The sequence below is a fragment of the Hemiscyllium ocellatum genome, chromosome 8, assembly GCF_020745735.1.
Source record: "Hemiscyllium ocellatum isolate sHemOce1 chromosome 8, sHemOce1.pat.X.cur, whole genome shotgun sequence".
NCBI classification, from domain to species: domain Eukaryota; kingdom Metazoa; phylum Chordata; class Chondrichthyes; order Orectolobiformes; family Hemiscylliidae; genus Hemiscyllium; species Hemiscyllium ocellatum.
The window spans coordinates 119,941,454-119,960,896 of record NC_083408.1 but is presented as its reverse complement, the minus strand read 5'-3'; the positions used below and the strand labels follow the sequence as shown (position 1 = coordinate 119,960,896).

The window sequence follows — 19,443 nt, the reverse complement described above, 5'->3', positions numbered from 1 at the left end:
CAGGGAAGCTGCAGAGGATTTGGACAGGTTAGGAGAGTGGGCAAAAAGTGTAAGATGGAGTACAATGTGGGAACTGAAGTCATGCAGTTTGGTAGGAAGACTGGCAATCACAGAGAGTTGGTTGAAGGGAGGGTATTATGATTGGCAACTAAATGTTCTAGGATATGGACGCTTCAGACACGTAAGGGAGGGAAGTAAAATGGGGGTGGAGTTGCATTGCTGGTCAGGGATGATATCATGACTGTGCTAAAGGAGGACACTATGGAGATCGTGGGTAGTGAGGCATTATGGGTGGAGCTGAGAAATAAGAATGGTGCAGTTACATTGTTGGGGCTGAGCTAGAAGAACAAATAAGTAAACAGATTATGGAAAGATGTAGAGGTAACATTGACTGGGATACAATTAGCATCAGAAGTCTGGATGGGTTAGAATTTGTAAGACGCGTCCAGGAGAGTTTTCTAGAGCAGTATGTTAATAGTCTGACTCGGGAAGGGGCCATATTGGACCTGGTACTGGTGAACAAGCCAGGACAGGTGGTAGACGTTGCGGTGGGGGATATCTTTGGGAACAGTGACCACAATTCTGTAAGTTTTAGATTACTCGTAGATAAAGAGGAGAGTGGTCCTAAGGGAAGAGTACTAAACTGGGCCAAGGCCAATTATATCAAAATTAGGCAGGAGCTGGGAAATGTGGACTGGACACAGCTATTTGAAGGGAAGTCCACATTTGAGATAGTGCAGAAAAGGCAAAGAATAGCAAGGGCAGGATTCATGAACTGTGGATGACAAGAGAAATTGTACGACTAGCCAAGAGGTAAAGGGAAGCGTACATGAGGTCCAAGCAGCTAAGAACAGAACAGGCCCTGGAGGAATATCGGAAGAGTAGGACATGTCTTAAATAAGGAATCAAGCGGGCTAAAAGGGGCCATGAAATAGCTTTAGCGAGCGGAATTAAGGAGAATCCCAATGCATTTTATTCTTATATAAAAAGCAAGTGGATAACTAGAGAAAGGAAAATGAAGGAAGGCTGTGTGTCGAAACTGAGAGAATGGGTGAGATTCTGAATGATTACTTTGCATCAGTGTTCACTGAGGAGAGGAACATGATGAATCTTGAGATGAGACAGACATTTGATTAGTCTGGATCACTTTGGCATAAGTAGGGAAGATGTGTTGGGTAGGCTAGAGGTTAAGTTGGACAAATCTCCAGGACCGGATGGGATCTGTCCCAGGTTGCTGAGGGAGGCGAGAGAGGAAATAGCTGGAGCCCTGACAGATATCTTCGTGGCATCCTTAAACACAGGTGAGGTGCCGGAGGACTGGAGGGTTGCCATGTTGTCCCCTTGTACAAGAAGGGTAGTAGGGATATTCCGGGTAACTATAGACCAGTGAGCCTGATGTCGGTGGTGGGAAAGTTGCTGGAGAAGGTACAGAGGGATAGGATCTATTTATATTTATAAAAGAATGGGCTTATCAGTGATAGGCAACATGTTTTGTACGGGGGAGATCGTGCCTTACCAACTTAATAGAGTTCTTCGAGGAAGTGACCGAGTTGATCGATGAAAGCAGCTGTTGATGTCATATATGTGGACTTTAATAAGGTGTTAGATCAGGTTCCCCATGGTAGACTAATGGAGAAAGTGAAGTCACATGGTGTGCAGGGTGTTCTAGCTAGGTGGGTAAAGAACTGATTGAGCAACAGGAGACAGAGAGTAGTAGTTGAAGGGAGTTTCTCGAAATGGAAAAAGGTGACCAGTGGTGTTCCACAGGGGTCAGTGCTGGGGTCACTGTTGTTTGTAATATACATAAATGATCTGGAAGGGGGCATTGCAAGTTTGACAATGATTGGTGGAGTAGCAGAAAGCATAAGGGACTGTCAGAGAATACCAGAGGATATAGATAGACTGGACAGTTGGGCGGAAAAGTCGCAGATGGATTTCAATCCAGAGAAATTAGGTGATGCATTTAGGCAAGACTAATTTTGGAGTGCATTATACAATGAATGGAAGAGCCTTGGGAAAGTTGATGAGCAGAGAGATCTGGGAGTTCAGGTCCATTGTACCCTGAAGGTGGCTGCACAGGTGGATAGAGTGGTCAAGAGGATATATAGTATGCTTGCCGTCATCTGACGGGGTATTGAGTATAACAGCTGGCAAGTCATGTTAAATTTGTACAGGACATTGGTTCAGCTGCATTTCTGTACAGTTGTGGTCACCACATTACCAAAAGGATGTGGGCGCTTTGGAGTGGGTGCAGAGAAGGTTTTGGAAGATGTTGCCTGGTATGGAAGGTGCTAGGTGTGAAGAGGGGTTGAGTAGATTAGGTTTATTTTCACTAGAAACAAGGAGATTGAGGGGTGACCTGATTGATGTTTACAAAATCATGAAGGGTATAAAGTTAAAAATCTCACAACACCAGGTTATAGTCGAACAGGTTTAATTGGAAGCACACTAGCTTTTGGAGCGATGCTCCTTCATCAGGTGATTGTTACTTGATGAAGGAGCATCGCTTTGAAAGCTAGCGTGCTTCCAATTAAACCTGTTCGACTATAACCTGGTGTTGTGTGATTTTTAACTTTGGACACCCCAGTCCAACACCAGCATCTCCAAATCATGAAGGGTATAGACAGGGTGGATAGAGACGAGCTTTTTCTCAGGGTGAAGGATTCAATAACGAGGTTATGCTTTCAAGGTGAGAGATGGAAAGTTTTAAGGGGGATACATGCAGCAAGTACTTCACACAGAGGGTGGTGGGCGTCTGGAATACATTGCCAGCAGAGGTGGTAGAGGCAGGCATGGCAGATTCATTGAAGATGCGTTTGGATGAATGCATGAGTAGGTGGGGAGTAGAGGGATATAAATGCTTAGGAATTGAACGACAAGTTTAGACAGTACACTTGAATTGGTTCAGGCTTGGAGGGCCGAAGGGCCTGCCCTGGGCTGTAAATTTTCTTTGCTCTTTGATTAGAGGCATGGACGATTTTCTAAATGGGGAGAAAATTCAGAAGTCTTAAGTGCAAAGACACTTGCGAGTTCTAGTTCAAGATTCTCTCAAAGTAAACTTGTAGGTTGAGTCAGTAGTTAGCAAGGCAAATGCAATAATGGCATTTATTTTAAGAGGACTTGAATATAAAGCAGGCATGTACTGATGAGGCTCCATCAGGATCTAGTTGGAGCACATTTGGAGTATTGTGTACAGTTTTGAGCCCCATACCTCAGGAAGGATGTACTGGCTTTGGAGTGTGTTCAGAGGAGGTTCATGAGAATGATCCCAAGAATGAAAAGCTTAATTCACGATGAACATTTGAGGACTCTGGATCTATAGTCGGAATTCAGAAGGAGAAGGGGAACCTAATTGAAACATACAGAATACTGAATGACCTGGATAGATTAGATGTTGGGAAGATGTTTCCATTAGCAAGAGAGACTAAGACCCAAGGGCACAGCCTTAGAGGCGAGGGAAGACCTTTTAGAATAGAGGTAAAGAGAAAAGTCTTCAGCCAGAGAGTGGTGAATATATGGAATGCACTGCCACAGAAGGTTGTGCAGGCCAGGTCATTAAGTATGTTTAAGACTGAGAGGGAGGTTCTTGAGGATCAAGGGTTACGGGGATAATGAGGTTGAGGATGCAGAGCTGGGCTGAGAGGTGGCAAATGGAGTTTAATGTGGACAAGTGTGAGGTGATACACTTTGGCCGGAGTAATCGGAATGCAAAGTTCTGGGCTTATGGTAAGATTCTTGGGAGTGCAGATGAGCAGAGAGATCTCAGTGTCCATGTACGCAGATCCCTGAAAGTTGCCACCCAGGTTGACAGGGTTGTTAAGAAGGCATACAGTGTTTTGGCCTTTATTAATAGAGGGATTGAGTTCCGGAACCAGGAGGTTGTGCTGCAGCTGTACAAAGCTCTGGTACGGCCACACTTGGAGTATTGTGTACAGTTCTGGTCACCGCATTATAAGAAGGATGTGGAAGCTTTGGAAAGGGTGCAGAGGAGATTTACTAGGATGTTGCCTGGTATGGAAGGAATGTCTTGGGAGGAAAGGCTGAGGGCCTTGAGGCTGTTCTCGTTAGAGAGACGGTTGAGAGGTGACTTAATAGAGACATACAAGATAATCAGAGGGTGAGATCATGTGGACAGGGACAGCCATTTTCCAAGTATGATGACCGCAAAAACGAGGGGACACAACTTTAAAGTGAGGGGAGATAGGTATAAAACAGATGTCAGAGGTAGTTTCTTTACTCAGAGTAGTAAGGGTATGGACTGCTTTGCCTGCATCGGTAGTAGATTCGCCATGTTTAAGTACATTTAAGTCGTCATTGGACAGGCAAATGGACGTACACAGAATAGTGTAGGTGGGATAGGCTTCAGACAGTATGACAGGGTGGCACAACATCGAGGGCCGAAGGGCCTGTACTGCACTGTAATGTTCTATGTTCTTTGAAGGGTGTTGGCTCTGGTTTTTGAGAACTGTATTGGGATACTGTTAAAATTTAATGGAATTTTACTTTTATTGAAATTTTTTAACTTGTGTTCTCATGTAAATAGCTTAAGACCATAAAACTGTATGAAATGGGAACAGGAGACGGCTGTTTGGACCCTCGAGCCTATTCAGCTATTCTCCAGGATCATAGTTGATCTAACATTCTTCATGCCCACTTCCCGATATTTTTGCAACACACCCTGTCTGGTCACGGATCTATCTATCTCTGCATTCCATATGCACGAGGACTGCCTGCACAGCTGTCTGTGGTAAGGAGGTTCCAAAGCTAATCAATGCTCAGTAAAAATTTGTTCTCATCTCAGCCATAATTAGGCACTGCTTTATTCTGAAGCACTTCCCATTGTACCCAGACTCTATATTGAGGGGAAACAACCCCAATTTTATGTTTATTTGTTTTAGAACAAAGAAAAAGTACAGCACAGAACAGGCCCTTTGGCCCACGATGTTGTGCCGAGGATTAATCCTAATGTAAAATATTCTCACCTACCACCCCACCAACCTCTGCATACAGCGTATCATCCGCCGTCATTTCCGCCAACTCCAAACGGACCCCACCACCAGGGATATATTTCCCTCCCCTCCCCTATCAGCGTTCCGCAAAGACTACTCCCTTCGTGACTCCCTCGTCAGGTCCACTCCCAGCACCTTCCCCTGCAACCGCAGGAAATGTAAAATTTGCGCCCACACCTCCTCCGTCACTTCCCTCCAAGGCCCCAAGGGATCCTTCCATATCCGCCGCAAGTTCACCTGCACCTCCACACACATCATCTATTGCATCCGCTGCACCCGAAGTGGCCTCCTCTACATTGGGGAGACGGGCCGCCTACTTGCGGAACGCTTCAGAAAACACCTCTGGGACGCCCGGACCAACCAACCCAACCACCCCGTGGCTCAACACTTTAACTCTCCCTCCCACTCCACCGAGGACATGCAGGTCCTTGGACTCCTCCACCGGCAGACCATAACAACGTGACGGCTGGAGGAAGAGCGCCTCATCTTCCGCCTGGGAACCCTCCAACCACAAGGAATGAACTCAGATTTCTCCAGTTTCCTCATTTCCCCTCCCCCCACCTTGTCTCAGTCGGTTCCCTCAACTCAGCACCACCCTCCTAACCTGCAATCTTCTTCCTGACCTCTCCGCCCCCACCCCACTCCAACCTATCACCCTCACCTTGACCTCCTTCCACCTATCACATCTCCATCGCCCCTCCCCCAAGTCCCTCCTCCCTACCTTTTATCTTAGCCTGTCTGGCACATTCTCCTCATTCCTGATGAAGGGCTCTGGCCCGAAACGTCGAATTTCCTGTTCCTTGGATGCTGCCTGACCTGCTGTGCTTTAACCAGCAACACATTTTCAGCAGAGAAATATAATAACTTAACCTACACACCCCTCAACCCACTGCTATCCATGTGCATGTCCAGTAGTTAATTAAATGTCCCCAATGACTCTGCTTCCACCACCATTGCTGGCAACGCATTCCATGCATTCACAACTCTCTGCGTAAAGCACCTTCCTCGACGTCTCCTTTATATCTTCCTCCTAATATCTTCAACTAATATCTTCAAACTGTGACTCCTTGTACCAAGCAATCCTGCCCTGGAAAAAATTTTTTGGCTATTGACTCTATCTATTCCTCTCATTACCTTGTACACCTTGATCAAGTCTCCCCTCTCCCTCCTTCTCTCCAGAGAGAAAAGTCCCAGCTTTGTCAACCTTTCTTCATGTGGCAAGCCCTCCAGTCCAGGTAACTTCCTGGTAAACCTTTTTTCACCCTCTCCAAAGCCCCTGTATTTTTCCTGTAGTAGGGCGACCAGAACTGGACACAATATTCCAAGCGTGGTCTCACCGGACTTGTCGAGCTGCAGCAAAACCTCACTGCTCTTAAACTCGACCCCCCTGTTTTGCATGTTAAACTTCTGTTTTTATTGTTAAAGCAAAATCTGCAATATTGCATACTTCTTTGCGATTGCCAAGAAGGTTTGTGGTTTAGGTTGTAAGTTTGCTCGCTGAGCTGGCCGGTTTATTTTCAGACATTTTGTCACAATGCTCGGTCAGACCATAAGAAATAGGAGTGGAATGAAGGCCATTCGGCCCATCGAATCCATTCCACCATTCAATCATGGTTGATGGGCATTTCAAAACAACTTACCCGCACTCGCCCCGTATCCCTTAATCTTTGCGAGTTTAAGAATTTATCAATCTGTGCTTTGAAGACATTTAACATTCTGGTCTCCACTGCGCTCCATGGCAATGAATTCCAGAGACCCACCACTCTCTGGCTGAAGAAGAGTCTCCTCATTTCTGTTTTAAATTAGCCCCCCTAATTCTAAGGCTGTGCCCACAGGTCCTAGTATCCCTGCCTGACGGAAACAAATTCCCAGCATCCACCTTTTCTAAGCCGTGCATTATCTTGTCAGTTTCTGTTAGATCTTCCTTCACCTTTCCAAACTCTAATGAATTCAATCCTAGGGTCCTCAGCCGTTCATCGTGTGTTAGGCCTGCCATTCCAGGGATCATCTGTGTGAATCTCCGCTGGACACGCTCCAGTGCCAGGATGTCCTTCCTGAGGTGTGGGGACCAAAACTGGACACAGTACTCCAAATGGGGCCTAACCAGAGCTTTATACAGTCTCAGTAGCACAACGGTGCTTTTATATTCCAACCCTCTTGAGATAAATGACAACATTACATTCACTTTCTTAACCACAAACTCAACCTGCAAGTCAACCTTTAGAGAATCCTGTACTAGCACACCCAGATCCATTTGTACTTTGGCTTTATGAATTTTCTCACCGTTTATAAAATGGTCCTTGCCTGTGCTCTTTTCTCCAAAGTGCAAGACCTCACATTTGCTCACATTGAATTTCATTAGCCATTTCTTGGATCACTCTCCTAAACTGTCTGTAGCCTCCCCATCTCCTCAGAACTACCTGCCTGTCCCACCTAACTACGTATCATCGGCAAACTTCACCAGAATGTCCCCAGTCTCTTCTTTCAGATCATTAATATATGAAGTGAACAGCTGCGGCCCCAACACTGAACCCTGCGGGAGACCACTTGTCACCGGCTGCCATTCCAAAAAAGAACGTTTCATCCCGACTCTCTGCTTTCTGTCAGACAGCCAATCCCCAATCCATGCCAGTAGCTCACCTGAAACACCATGGGCCCTCACCTTACTCAGCAGCTTCTCGTGAGGCACCTTATCAAAGGGCTTTTGAAGTTTTGGTAGCTAACATCCACTGGGTTTCCCTGGTCCAACCTATTTGTTACCTCTACCTCTTCAAAGAATTCTAGCAAGTTTGTTAGGCATGACCTCCCCTTACTAAATCAATGCTGGTTTGTTCTAATCTGACCCTGCACTTTCAAGAATTTAGAAATCTCATCCTTAATGATGGATTCTAGAATTTTACCTACAATCAAGGTTAGGCTAATCGGCCTGTAATTTTCCATTTTTTTGTCTTGACCCTTTCTTGAACAAGGTGGTTACAACAGCAATTTTCCAATTGTCTGGGACTTTGCCTGACTCCAGTGATTTTTTTTTGAAAGATTACAATCAACTCCTCCACTATTTCTTCAGTCACCTCCCTCAGAACTCTCGGATGTAGCCCATCAGGGCTAGGAGATTGATCAACTTTTAGACTTTTTAGCCTTTCTAGCACTTTCTCTTTTGTAATGGCTACCATACTCAACTCTGCCCCTTGACTCTCCTTAATTGTTGGAATATTACTCACCTCTTCCACTGTGAAGGCTGACAAAGTATTGAGGTTCTTCAGCTATTTCCTTATCTCCCATCACTAGCCTTCCTACATCAGTTTGGAGCGGCCCAATCTCTACTTTTGTCTTTTACTATCACTTCAAATATTAATGGCTAGCTTACCTTCATATTTGATTCTCTCCTTCCTTATTTTTCTCTTTGTAATCATCTGTTTTTGTAGTCTTCCCAATCTTCTAATCTCCCAGGGCTCTTGGCCACTTTATAGGCTCTCTCTTTTTCTTTGATACATTTCCTAACTTCCTTTGTCAGCCAGGGCACATGATATTGGGGGTGAAATACTGACTTGGATTGAAAATTGGCTGGCTGACAGGAAGCAAAGAGAAGTGATAAACTGGTCCCTTTCAGAATGGCAGGCGGTAACCAGTGAGGTACCACAAGGTTCGGTGCTGGGACTGCAGCTGTTTATAATATATATTAATGAAATAGATGAAGGTATTAAAAGTAATATTAGCAAATTTGCTGATGATACAAAGCTGGGTGGCAGAGTGAAATGTGAGGAGGATGTTATTAAAGGATTGGACTCTCTGGAGGCAGGAAGCATGTTTCCGCTGATGGGTGAGTCCCGAACCAGAGGACACAGTTTGAAAATAAGGGGCAGGCCATTTAGAACAGAGTTGAGGAGAAACATCTTCACCCAGAGAGTGGTGGGTATATAGAATGCTCTGCCCCAGAAAGCAGTGGAGGCCAAATCTCTGGATACTTTGAAGAAAGAGATGGATAGAGCTCTTGAAGATAGTGGAATCAAAGGTTATGAGGATAATGCAGGAACAGGATACTGATTGTGGATGATCAGTCGTGACCATAATGAATGGTGGTGCTGGCTCGAAGGGCCGATTGGCCTACTCCTGCACCTATTGCCTTTTACCTATATTATGTTCGCCCCCTCCTAAGTTTTCCCTTACTTGATCATTTATTATGTCTGGTTCATTACATAGCACAAAGTCCAGAATACCTGTTCACTTGTGGGCTCCATCACAAGCTGTTCCAAAAAGCCATCCTTTAAGCATTCCATGAATTCCCTTTCTTTGGATCCACTGGCAACATTACTTAACCCAGTGTATTTGCAAATTGAAGTCCCCCATGATTACCGTGACCTTGCCTTTCTGCCCTATTTCCTGGTACATCTTGCGTCCCTGGTCCTGTCCACTGCTGGGAGGTCTGTACATAACTCCCATCCTGGCTTTTTTGCCTTTGTGGTTCCTCAACTCCACCCACACAGACTCCACATTATCTGACCCTATCTCATTTAATGCCATTGATTTCATTTCATTCTTAACTAACAAGGCAACCCCTCCCCCTCTGCCCACCTCCCTGTCTTTTTGATAAGTTGTAAATCCTTGGATGTTTAACTGCCTGTTCTGAACCCCCACAACCACATCTCTGTGGTGCCTACCATGTCACAATGATTTGTGCTGCAATTCATCTACTTTGTTACGAATACTACAAGCATTCAGGTAAAGCACATTAATGCTAATTTTCTAATCCTCATAATTTCCATCACCTCTAGTAATATGGCCCAATTATCCTTTGTTTTTGCTTCATTGCTAGTCTGTATTGAACTTAAATCCTGCACACTTGCTAACCTGCTGCTTAACTTTCTACTTGACTCCATATTCCCTTTTGCCTTCCCTTTCCCTTCCCTCTGACTCACAAATTTAAAGTCCTAGTGACCACCCTATTCATCCTTTTTGTCAGAACAGTGGTTCCAGATTGGTTCAGTTGGAGACCGTCCCATTGGTACAGATCCACCCCTGGTTCCAAAGCTGATGTCAATATCCTATGAAACTGAATCCCTCTTTCCCACACTCATCCCTTAGCCACGTGTTTACTTCCCTAAGTTTCTTATCCCTATGCTAATTAGCACGTGCCTCGGGCAGTAATCTGGAGATTATGACTCTCGAGGACAGGTTCTTCAATTTCCTACCTAGTGCTTGATACTCCCCAGACAGGTTCTCCTTCCTAGCCTTGCCTATGTTGTTAGTGCCAACGTGGACCCACAACAACTGGATCCTCCCCCCTCCCGCTCCGATATCCTTTCAAGCCGGTTGGAGATGTCCTGCACCCTGGCACCGGGCAGGCACACACCATGCGAGACTCCCGATCCGGCTCACAAAGGATACTATCTGTCCCCCTAATTATAGAATCTCCTATAAAAACTACTTGTCTTTTTGCTCCCCCCTCTCGAATGGCCTTCTGCACCATGGTACCGTGGTCAGCTGGCTCATTCTGTCTACAGTCCTTTTCCTTATCTATACAAGGAGCAAAAATCTCATACTGTTAGACAAAGTCAGGGGCTGAGGCTCTTCCACTCCCGACCTCAGAATCCGCCTACCTGCCTCACCTACAGTCACACCCTGTTGTTCCTGATCACTGACTGAACTTGAATTATGTAATCTGCCAGATGTGACTGCCTCTTGAAACAAAGCTTGGGTGAAGCTCAGATTCCAGATCATCAATTCTGATCCAGAGTTCTTCCAGCAGCCAACACTTGCTGCAGATGTGGTCACTGCCATTCACAATGGGATCAGCCAGCTTCCACATCATACAACTACAGCACATCACGTGTCCAGCCATCTCTGCTTAGTTAATTAATTTATACAAGTTGGAGTTAAATAATTTCTAGTACTTTTATGTTGTCTTATTCAATGAACCAACTAATAGTAAACTTTTCATCTATCAAACGATACACAATCTATATCAATTGAAATGCCTTACCTTAGCAACACACTTCATGTGAAGTGCTCTGTTCTGGATGGTCTCGAGCTTTTTCTTCACTTGTTGTAGCTACATTCACCCAAGTGACTTGAGACATCTGCCTCAACCTGAATTTAAACTTTGGATGATTGATGGATTTTGGGGAGTTAGTCAATGCCAAATATCGAGACACTGATGCTGTTGCTGAGGTGTCTGTGTTGATGCTGGTCCAGTTCAGCTTATAGCCTGTGGTGACTCAAAAGATTTATTGTGTATTTCTGTTGGCAGATACTGGCTGTATCACTATTTCGCAGTATATCTTGTTGGATCCGATTCTGATGTTTTTCATTCTGGGAGCAGTGTTGAGCATGCTCAAGTTCAGTGCTGTGAAAGACAGGTAAGAAGCTGACAATGTGAGCATTGAGGTGTTGCTGTGCTGGGAACTTTGCAGGCCACCAATCAAAGGGGTAATGGTCTGAGTTATTGGGAACACATTTATGGATTGTGAGAACTGGAAAAGCAAATTTCTCGGTTGATTTTTTTGGAATGAAAAAGCCACAGAAGAATTGGGGATTGTCTGCTGTTTACAGAAAAGCCAGGAGACTTGCCTAGATTAGCTTTTAAAAGAGATATAGCGATTGTTTCGTTATCTTATTTCTTATTGAACAAACAGTTCGTTTTGCAAAGGACCTGATGCTGAATGCGGTTCAACAACAAATGCTAAACTTTGCCACAAATTTGATTTGTTCACTTCTGGAGGGGTTTGATGGAGGCAATTCTTTTCATCGCTCGTGCGCTTGCTCTGAGTAAATGATATCCCTTAACTAAAGGGGTAGCTGTAAGAAAGATCTCAGTGAGTTATTTCCTCAAAATCAGAAAAGTCTACAAACGGTGTCTCTGAGTTCCTCAGACTTAGAAATCCAAGCAGGTAACTTAATGAGACCTACATCTAACTGACCAAATGCCCAACAGAGGGTCTTCCATTCGTCAGTGTCTCTGAACAAAGTGATCTAATCGAAAACAAGCCAAAAGAGTTGAGGCAGTCACTTCATTGGATTTTCTATGTTGTCACACAGCCAGCGAGATGTTTTTCTCTTGAGCTTCATTGATTCCAATTTTCTTAGGGTTCCTTGACACTGTATATTGAATCAAAAGCTAAAGACGTATCCGGAGCACCTCTGTGGAAGGTGACATCATTTGAAGAGATATGACCGAGACTGAAAAACTGGGAAAATGGAATGGAGTCCTTGCAGGTTGCTCTAACTCCATGCTGACCTTTTCTCCATGACCCTTGCCCCTATTCTCTCCTCTCTGGTCCTGTATAAAGTCCTGCATTTTCCACACACAGGCACAAGGTGGTCTTTTGTACTAATCTCAACAATGTACAGACCTTGGAACTTTGTGCGTTTTTCACATACTCATTCACACAGCAGTCATCCCAAAGTTCCAGCGTCAGCCAACATGCACATCTTGCATTCTCTTCTGTTGGGCGAATAGCGTCAGACTTGGCCCCATAGATAAAGGAGCAGAATTAGGCTATTTGCCCCATCAGATCAGCTTCACCATTTGATCATAGATGATACATTTCTTAAACCATTCTCCTACCTTTCTTTGTTATCATTGATGCCTTTACTAATCAAGAACCTATATTTCTCTGTCTTGAAGATACTCATTAACTTTGCCTCCACAGCCTTCTGTGGCAATGAGTTCCACAGATTTGCCAATCTGGCTGAAGAAACCTCTCCTCATCTCCATTCTAAAGAGTTTTCCCTTCATTCTGAGGCTGTGACGTTGGGTCCTCGTCTCTCCTACACGTGGAAACATCTCCATGACCATTTTATCCAGGCCTCCAACTATTCAGTAATTTTTAATAAGTTCTCTTCCCCCCCCCCCCCCCCCCCCCCCCCCACCCCCCATCCTTTTAACTCCAAAGTACAGACTCAGAGCCTCAACATCTCCTCCTATGACAAACCCTTCATTCCTGGAATTATTCTTATAAACCTCCTGTGGTCTATCTGTGATGTCATCATATCCAGTCTTAAACACGGGGCTGAAAACTGCTTGCAGCATTTCAATGTGGTCTGACCAGAGCCTAATACAGGCTTAACAGTATATATCTGCTCTTGTATTCTCGCTCTCTTGAAATTAATCAGTGTTGAGAGTGTGATGCTGGAAAAGCACAGCAGGTCAGGCAGCATCTAAGGAAGCTTATGCCTGAAACACGATTTTCCTACTCCTCGGATGCTGCCTGGCCTGCTGTGCTCTTCCAGCATCACACTCTTGACTTTAATCTCCAACATCTGCAGTCCTCATTTTCTCCTCCCTCTTGAAATGAATGTCAACATTGCATTTGCCTTCCTAACTGCCAGCTGAACCTGCATATTAACTTTGATTTTCAAAGCCTTTCCACATATAAAAATGGTGTCTGCCTCAATTCTTTCCACCAAAGTGTGTAACTTCATACTTTCCTACATTGTGTTCCATCTGCCACATCTTTGCCCACTTTCCTAGCCTGCCCAATTCTTTCTGTTGCCTCCCTGCTTTTTCAACACTGTCCCTCCACCTGTCTTTGTGTCATCTGCAACTGAGCAACAATGCTGTCAGTTCCTTTCTCCACATTAATATACAATGCGAAGAGTTGTGGTCCAAATACTGATCCTTGCAGAATTCCACGAATTACCGACTACCATCTTGAAAAAGACTTCTTTATCTGTATGATCTGCCTTTTGCCAGTCAGTCAGTCCTCTATCCATGCCAGAACCTTGCCCCTAATACCATTGGCTCTGATCTTGTTATCCTCTTATCGTATGGGGAACCTTTGTAAAGATCAATTCAATTATTTCCACTGGCTTTCCTTTGTCTACCCTGCTGGTTAACTCCTCAATCATGACCTCCCCTTGATGAAACCGTGCTGACTCAGTCCGATTTTACCGTGCACTTCCAAGTACTCCACAATCTCATCCTTTAATAATTATTCTCAAATTTTACGAATGACCCGGGGGTCAGGCTAACTGGCCTCTAATTTACTATTTTCTGCCTCACTTTAGTGTTATGTTAGCCATTTTCCATGCGAGGAAGCGATGGGCTAGTTGTATTATGACTGGATGTGAATCCAGAGACCCAGCCAATGTTCTGGAACCCAGGTTCAAATCCTGCTACGACAGATGGTGGAGTTGCAAGTCATTAAAAATCTGGAATTAAGAGTCTAAAGACTGTGTACCCTTTGCCAATTGTCGGAAAGACTCATCTGGTTCACTCACTTCCTTTAAGGAGAGAAGCTGTCATCCTTAGTTGGTCTGGTTTACATGTGACTCCAGACTCTCAACAATGTGGTTGACTCTTAATTGTGTTTGGGCAATTGGGGGTGGGCAATAAATGCTGCCTAGCCAGTGACGCCCACATCCCGAAATGAATAGATTTTTTACAAAGTCCTCTGAGACCCTCCTGACTTTGGTGATTCCTGACACATTTCCTCAGATAGCTCCTTCAGAACTTTAGGGTGGAGCCCTTTTGGTTTGTTCTGAGGTACAGTGAAAATTGTTGCCTTAGGTGTTTTACAGGTAGATTTTACTATATAAGTGCATCAGGATAACAGAACAGAGGGCAGGATACGATGTTATAGCTGCCACGAAGATGCTGACAGAGATTGAGGTTCACATTAAAGAGGTCCATTTAAAAGTCTGATCACTGCTGGGAAGAAATTGTTCTTCAATCTGTTCATACACGAATACAAACTTTTATATCTTCTGCCCAACAGAAGAGGGTGGAAGGGATTATCACTGGGCTGGGAGGGCTCTTGGTAGGGAGTCATTGAGCTGAACAGGTTGGATACAGACCTTCGGTCCAACTTATCCAAGCTGATCCTATACGCTAAATTAATCTAGTCCCATTTGCCAGCATTTGGCTTTATATTCATGTACCTGATGCCTTTTAAATGACTATGTTGGTTGCTTTCTCAATGAAATGGGAAGTAGAGATGAAGTCAATGAGTGGGAAGCTGGTTTGCACAACTCTGTAGTTTCTTCCATTCTTGGGAACAGCAGTTGCCATACCAGGCTATGATGTATCCAGAAAGGATGCTTCCTATGTTGCATCTTCCCTAGTAGCCACACACACAGGTGACAAACAACATGAATTCGACTGGGACAACACTACTATTATAGCGCAAGCCAAACAGAGACAGCCAGGGAATTCCTAGAGGCATGGCACTCATCCACTGATTGTATCAACAAACACATCGACCTGGACCCAATATACCGGCCACTGCAGCGGACAGCAACTGACAACCAGAAGCGGCAGAGACAAACCACTATAAATGCCGAAGGAAACATGACAGAAGCGCTTCACAGGAGGCTCCCAAGCACTGAGGATGTCACCTAGACAGGGAATGAAACGTCATGCTGCAGTTGTACTGGACATTGTTAAGGCTACATTTGAAGTACTAAATACAATTCTGGTCACCCTGCTATAGGGAGGATGTTGTTAAACTGGAAAGGGTGCAGAAAAGATTGACAAGGATATTACCAAGATTGGAGGGCTTGACTTGTAAGCAGAGGCAGGATAGGCTAGGACTCTATTCCCCTGACAATAAGAGTTTGAGTGGTGGCCTGAGAGGTTTATAACAACGAGAGGCATTGATAAGGTGAGTAGCCGAAGTGTTTTCTAGGGTGGAGGAGTCCAAAATTAGACCGTGTAGGTTTAAGGTGAGAGGAGAAAGATTTGAAAGAGAGCTTAAGGGGAAAATGTTTCCAAGCAGAGTGTGTTGCTTTATGGATCGACCTGTCAAAGGATGTGGTTGAGGTGACTACAATTAGAACATTTAAAAGGCATCTGGATAGGTACAGGGATATGAGACAAATGCAGACAAGTGGGACTAGTTCAGTTGAGGAAACCTGGCCAGTATTGATGGGTTGAGTTGAAGGATCTGTTTTCATTCTGTATGACTCTATAACCCCTGCCATTGCTAGTCCTTTGGCTTCCCTGCTGGGCTTCTTTCCAATTAACTCTGACCAGCTCCTCCCTCATGTCTTTGTAGTTACCTTTAGACCATTGTTATGCCCTAACATCTAATTCACCTTCTCCCTGTCAAAATGCAGGGTGAATTCTATCATTTTGTGGTCCCTTCTCCCTAGGGGTTCCTTCATCTTAAGATCTCTAATCAAATATGCCTCTTTACACATCACCAAATCCAGATTTGCCTGTTCCCTAGTCAGGTGTACCTCAAGATGCTACAAAAAAGTCTTGTTGACATTCTATAAATTACAGGTACACAATCCTTTATCTGAAATCCCGAAATCCAAAAAGCTCCGAAAGCTGAAAACTCTTTCTGTGAAGATTTTTTTTCTCTGTAACAAGGTTGTTTGGCATGCAAACTCCAACTCCAACTCTAACTCCACACGCACTCAACCCATGTCACTCAGATGTTACCCTTGAATATTAAGTTCCCAGCCCTGATCCCTTTGCAGCCACATCTCTCTCATGACATTGTACCCACTAATTTCAATGTATGCTACAAGCTCATTTACCTGGTTTAGTATACTATATGCATTTAAGTACAACACCCTCAGTCTTACCTTCTTTGATGCCCTACTCATAGTTATCCCTTTTATCTGCCATGCGTGAAGTTAGATTCCTGAGACTTTCCATACTCTCTGCCCTACTTCCTATTCTGGAAATGTTAATAACCTGAGTCTTCCCTCCCCTTTAATTCTTCCCATAATTTTCATACAACTGAACACCTTACCATCTATTTTACAGGCTTATCCACAGCCCTTTTATGCAATTCACCAGGAGTTTCTTTTCATTGGAGAAAAGAAGGTTTAGGGGTGACTTGATAGAGGTGTACAAGATGATTAGGGGTTTAGATAGGGTTGACCATGAGAACCTTTTTCCATGTATGGAGTCAGATATTACGAGGGGGCATAGCTTTAAATTAAGGGGAGGTAGGTATAGGACAGATTCTTTACTCAGCGAGTCGTGGGTTCATGGAATGCCCTGCCAGTAACAGTGGTGGACTCTCCCTCTTTATGGGCATTTAAACGGGCACTGGATAGGTATATGGAGGAAAGTGGGCTAGTGTAGGTTAGGTGGGCTTGGATTGGCGCAACATCGAGGGCCGAAGGGCCTGTACTGCGCTGTATTTTTCTATGTTCTATGAGTCTGGTCCCAGCATGACTCAGGTGGAGCTAGTCCCATTAGAATAGCTCGCTCCTTCCCCTGTCCTGGTGCCAGTGTCCCTTGAATTCAAATCTGTTGCTGCTGTGGCACCTTTGTGTTCTTGTCTCAGATTACATTCTCACCAAATTTCATATCATTAGCAGCTGTGAATACTTGACTCTTGTCACTTCTCAAGTTTTTTTTTCCCATTCAACCTGTTCAGAAATGCATTAGTACACACCTCTGGAGCAGGTGGGATTGAACCTGGGCCTCTTGGTTCAGAGATAGGGGTGCTACCACTTCATCACAAGCCCTACAGCTCAGTCCCCAGCATTTTACCAACTATAACATGCCAGCTTGATATAAACTCCCAAGGTTATAGGAATAAGACTGTTTGGCTTTACAGAGATCACTGAGCTAAATGGTCTCCTTCTGTGTCGTGATGACTCTGGCCTTTTTAAAAAAGATTTGTGTATGTATACCCTCCGGTTTGCTTTATGTTATTGTTATAAACTGTAACATGTGGATTACATTGCCTGTTCTATTAACCTTAGCGTAATGTATCACTATTGAGTTTTCTGTGTTAATTTTATCTCATGTATTTATCTGTCCTGTATGTTTATCTTCTGAGATAGAGCATGTGCTGTCTGAAGAGCTGATAGTAATTGATTATTAATATTTGAAAGGGTATTAGTTAAATATTTCAAGGGGAAAAATCTGGACAATGAGAAGAAGGCAGTGCTGTCAGACTAATTGGATAGCTCTTTCAAAGGGTTCGTATGAGCGTAATAGGCTAAATAGCCTCAAAATGCTAATAGCTATTGGTGGGTAGTGTTCTGAAATTTAAAGTGTGCTGCCCTGTGGGGTGTGTATTATGCATTATCTGGATCAAGGAATGAAATTAATCTCTTATAATATTCATGTTTTTATATTTGTTCTCTTTTTACCAGGCCTTTCTCTGTAACTTGGTGGAAGTGGTTAATGCTGACCGGAGTTAATCTTGCTGGAGCACTTGGGGTAAAGTTTGTTGGAATTTTTGTGATCCTTCTGGTCGGAATTAACACTGCCTGTGATCTCTGGCAGCTTCTTGGGGCTCTTGATGTTTCTCTGGTAAGCGGTTACTCTGACAGTATTGTATTTTAGAGATAATGTTTCTTTCTGAGCAGTTCTTTTATTGCCTCAGTGCATTAATTACTGGGTTAAACAGCAAGATTGAAAATTAGCAGAGGGGTGGGACCCTCAACAATGGGGTGGCAAGTGCAAGGCTGGAAGGAAAAACATAAAATGAAGAGACCAGTCAGGCTGGAACACTACAGACAATGAGGAATGCCTGTTGGATTAAATTTCATCTGGTTCAATGCAAGAAGGCTGATAGGTAGGGTCGATGAATTCTGGGTTGCTAATGTCTTTCACAAAAAGGAAATCTGCCAGCCTCCCTGTGTCTGGCCTACAAGTGACTCCAGCCAAATGCAACTGCCTTCTGAAATGGCCTAGCAAACCACTCAGTTCAAAGGCAGCTAGGAATGGGCCATAAATGCTGGCCAGGCAGCGATTGCCATACTCCACAGGTGCATTGGCAAAAAAAAAGGCACAAATGTGATGCAATGCTTTTCCTTTGCCTGGGTGTTGACGCTGTACAGGACTAAAGCTTAATTGGCAGGACATCCACAAACACTCTGTTCGTGCGCTACCTAGAAGACAGTGGATTTTTCAAAAACTAGTCATGCGATGTTGGCTTTGCTGGCTGAGCCAACATTTGTTGTCCATTTATTGAGAAGGTGGGGGTGAGCTGCCGCCTTGATCCACTGTAATCCACATGCTATCGGTTGATCCCCAATATTGTTAAGGACGGAATTCCAAGAATTTGACTCAGCGACAATGAAGGAACAGCATTACGCTTTCAAGTCCGTATGGTGAGTGGATTGGAGAGGAACCTGTGGGTGATGGTGTGCCCATGTGCCTGTTGCCTTTGTCCTTTGAGTTGGAAGTTGTTGTAAGTTTGGGCAGTGTTGTCTGAGAATTGTTCGTGAATTTCTGCATTGCATCTTGTCAACAGTACACACTGCTGCTCCTGGATCAGTGGGGGAGGGTCTGGATCCCTGTGGATATGTTGACAATGAAATGAACTGCTAGAAAACGGAATACATTTAGATTGGATTAGACTAGATTCACTACACAATGAAAACAGACCCTTTGGCCTAACAAGTCCATACAGACCCTCCGAAGAGTAACAGATCCTTGTGCCACACCACGAGTAACCGGACTCCAGGTTGAATATTTTCCATCAACCACCACTCGCTGCCGCCTTTCAGAAAGCCA

General features: G+C 44.3%; 1 protein-coding gene across 2 annotated transcripts in view; it reads left to right on the top strand.

The window, feature by feature from the left end:
• pomt2 (protein-O-mannosyltransferase 2) overlaps positions 1-19,443 on the top strand; it is a 217,352-nt gene that overhangs the window by 41,418 nt on the left and 156,491 nt on the right. For both annotated transcript variants that reach the window (XM_060828634.1, XM_060828633.1), the window contains exons 5-6: positions 11,257-11,365; positions 18,075-18,234. In XM_060828634.1, the coding sequence (XP_060684617.1) occupies positions 11,257-11,365; positions 18,075-18,234 (269 nt within the window). The remainder of the gene's footprint in view (positions 1-11,256; positions 11,366-18,074; positions 18,235-19,443) is intronic.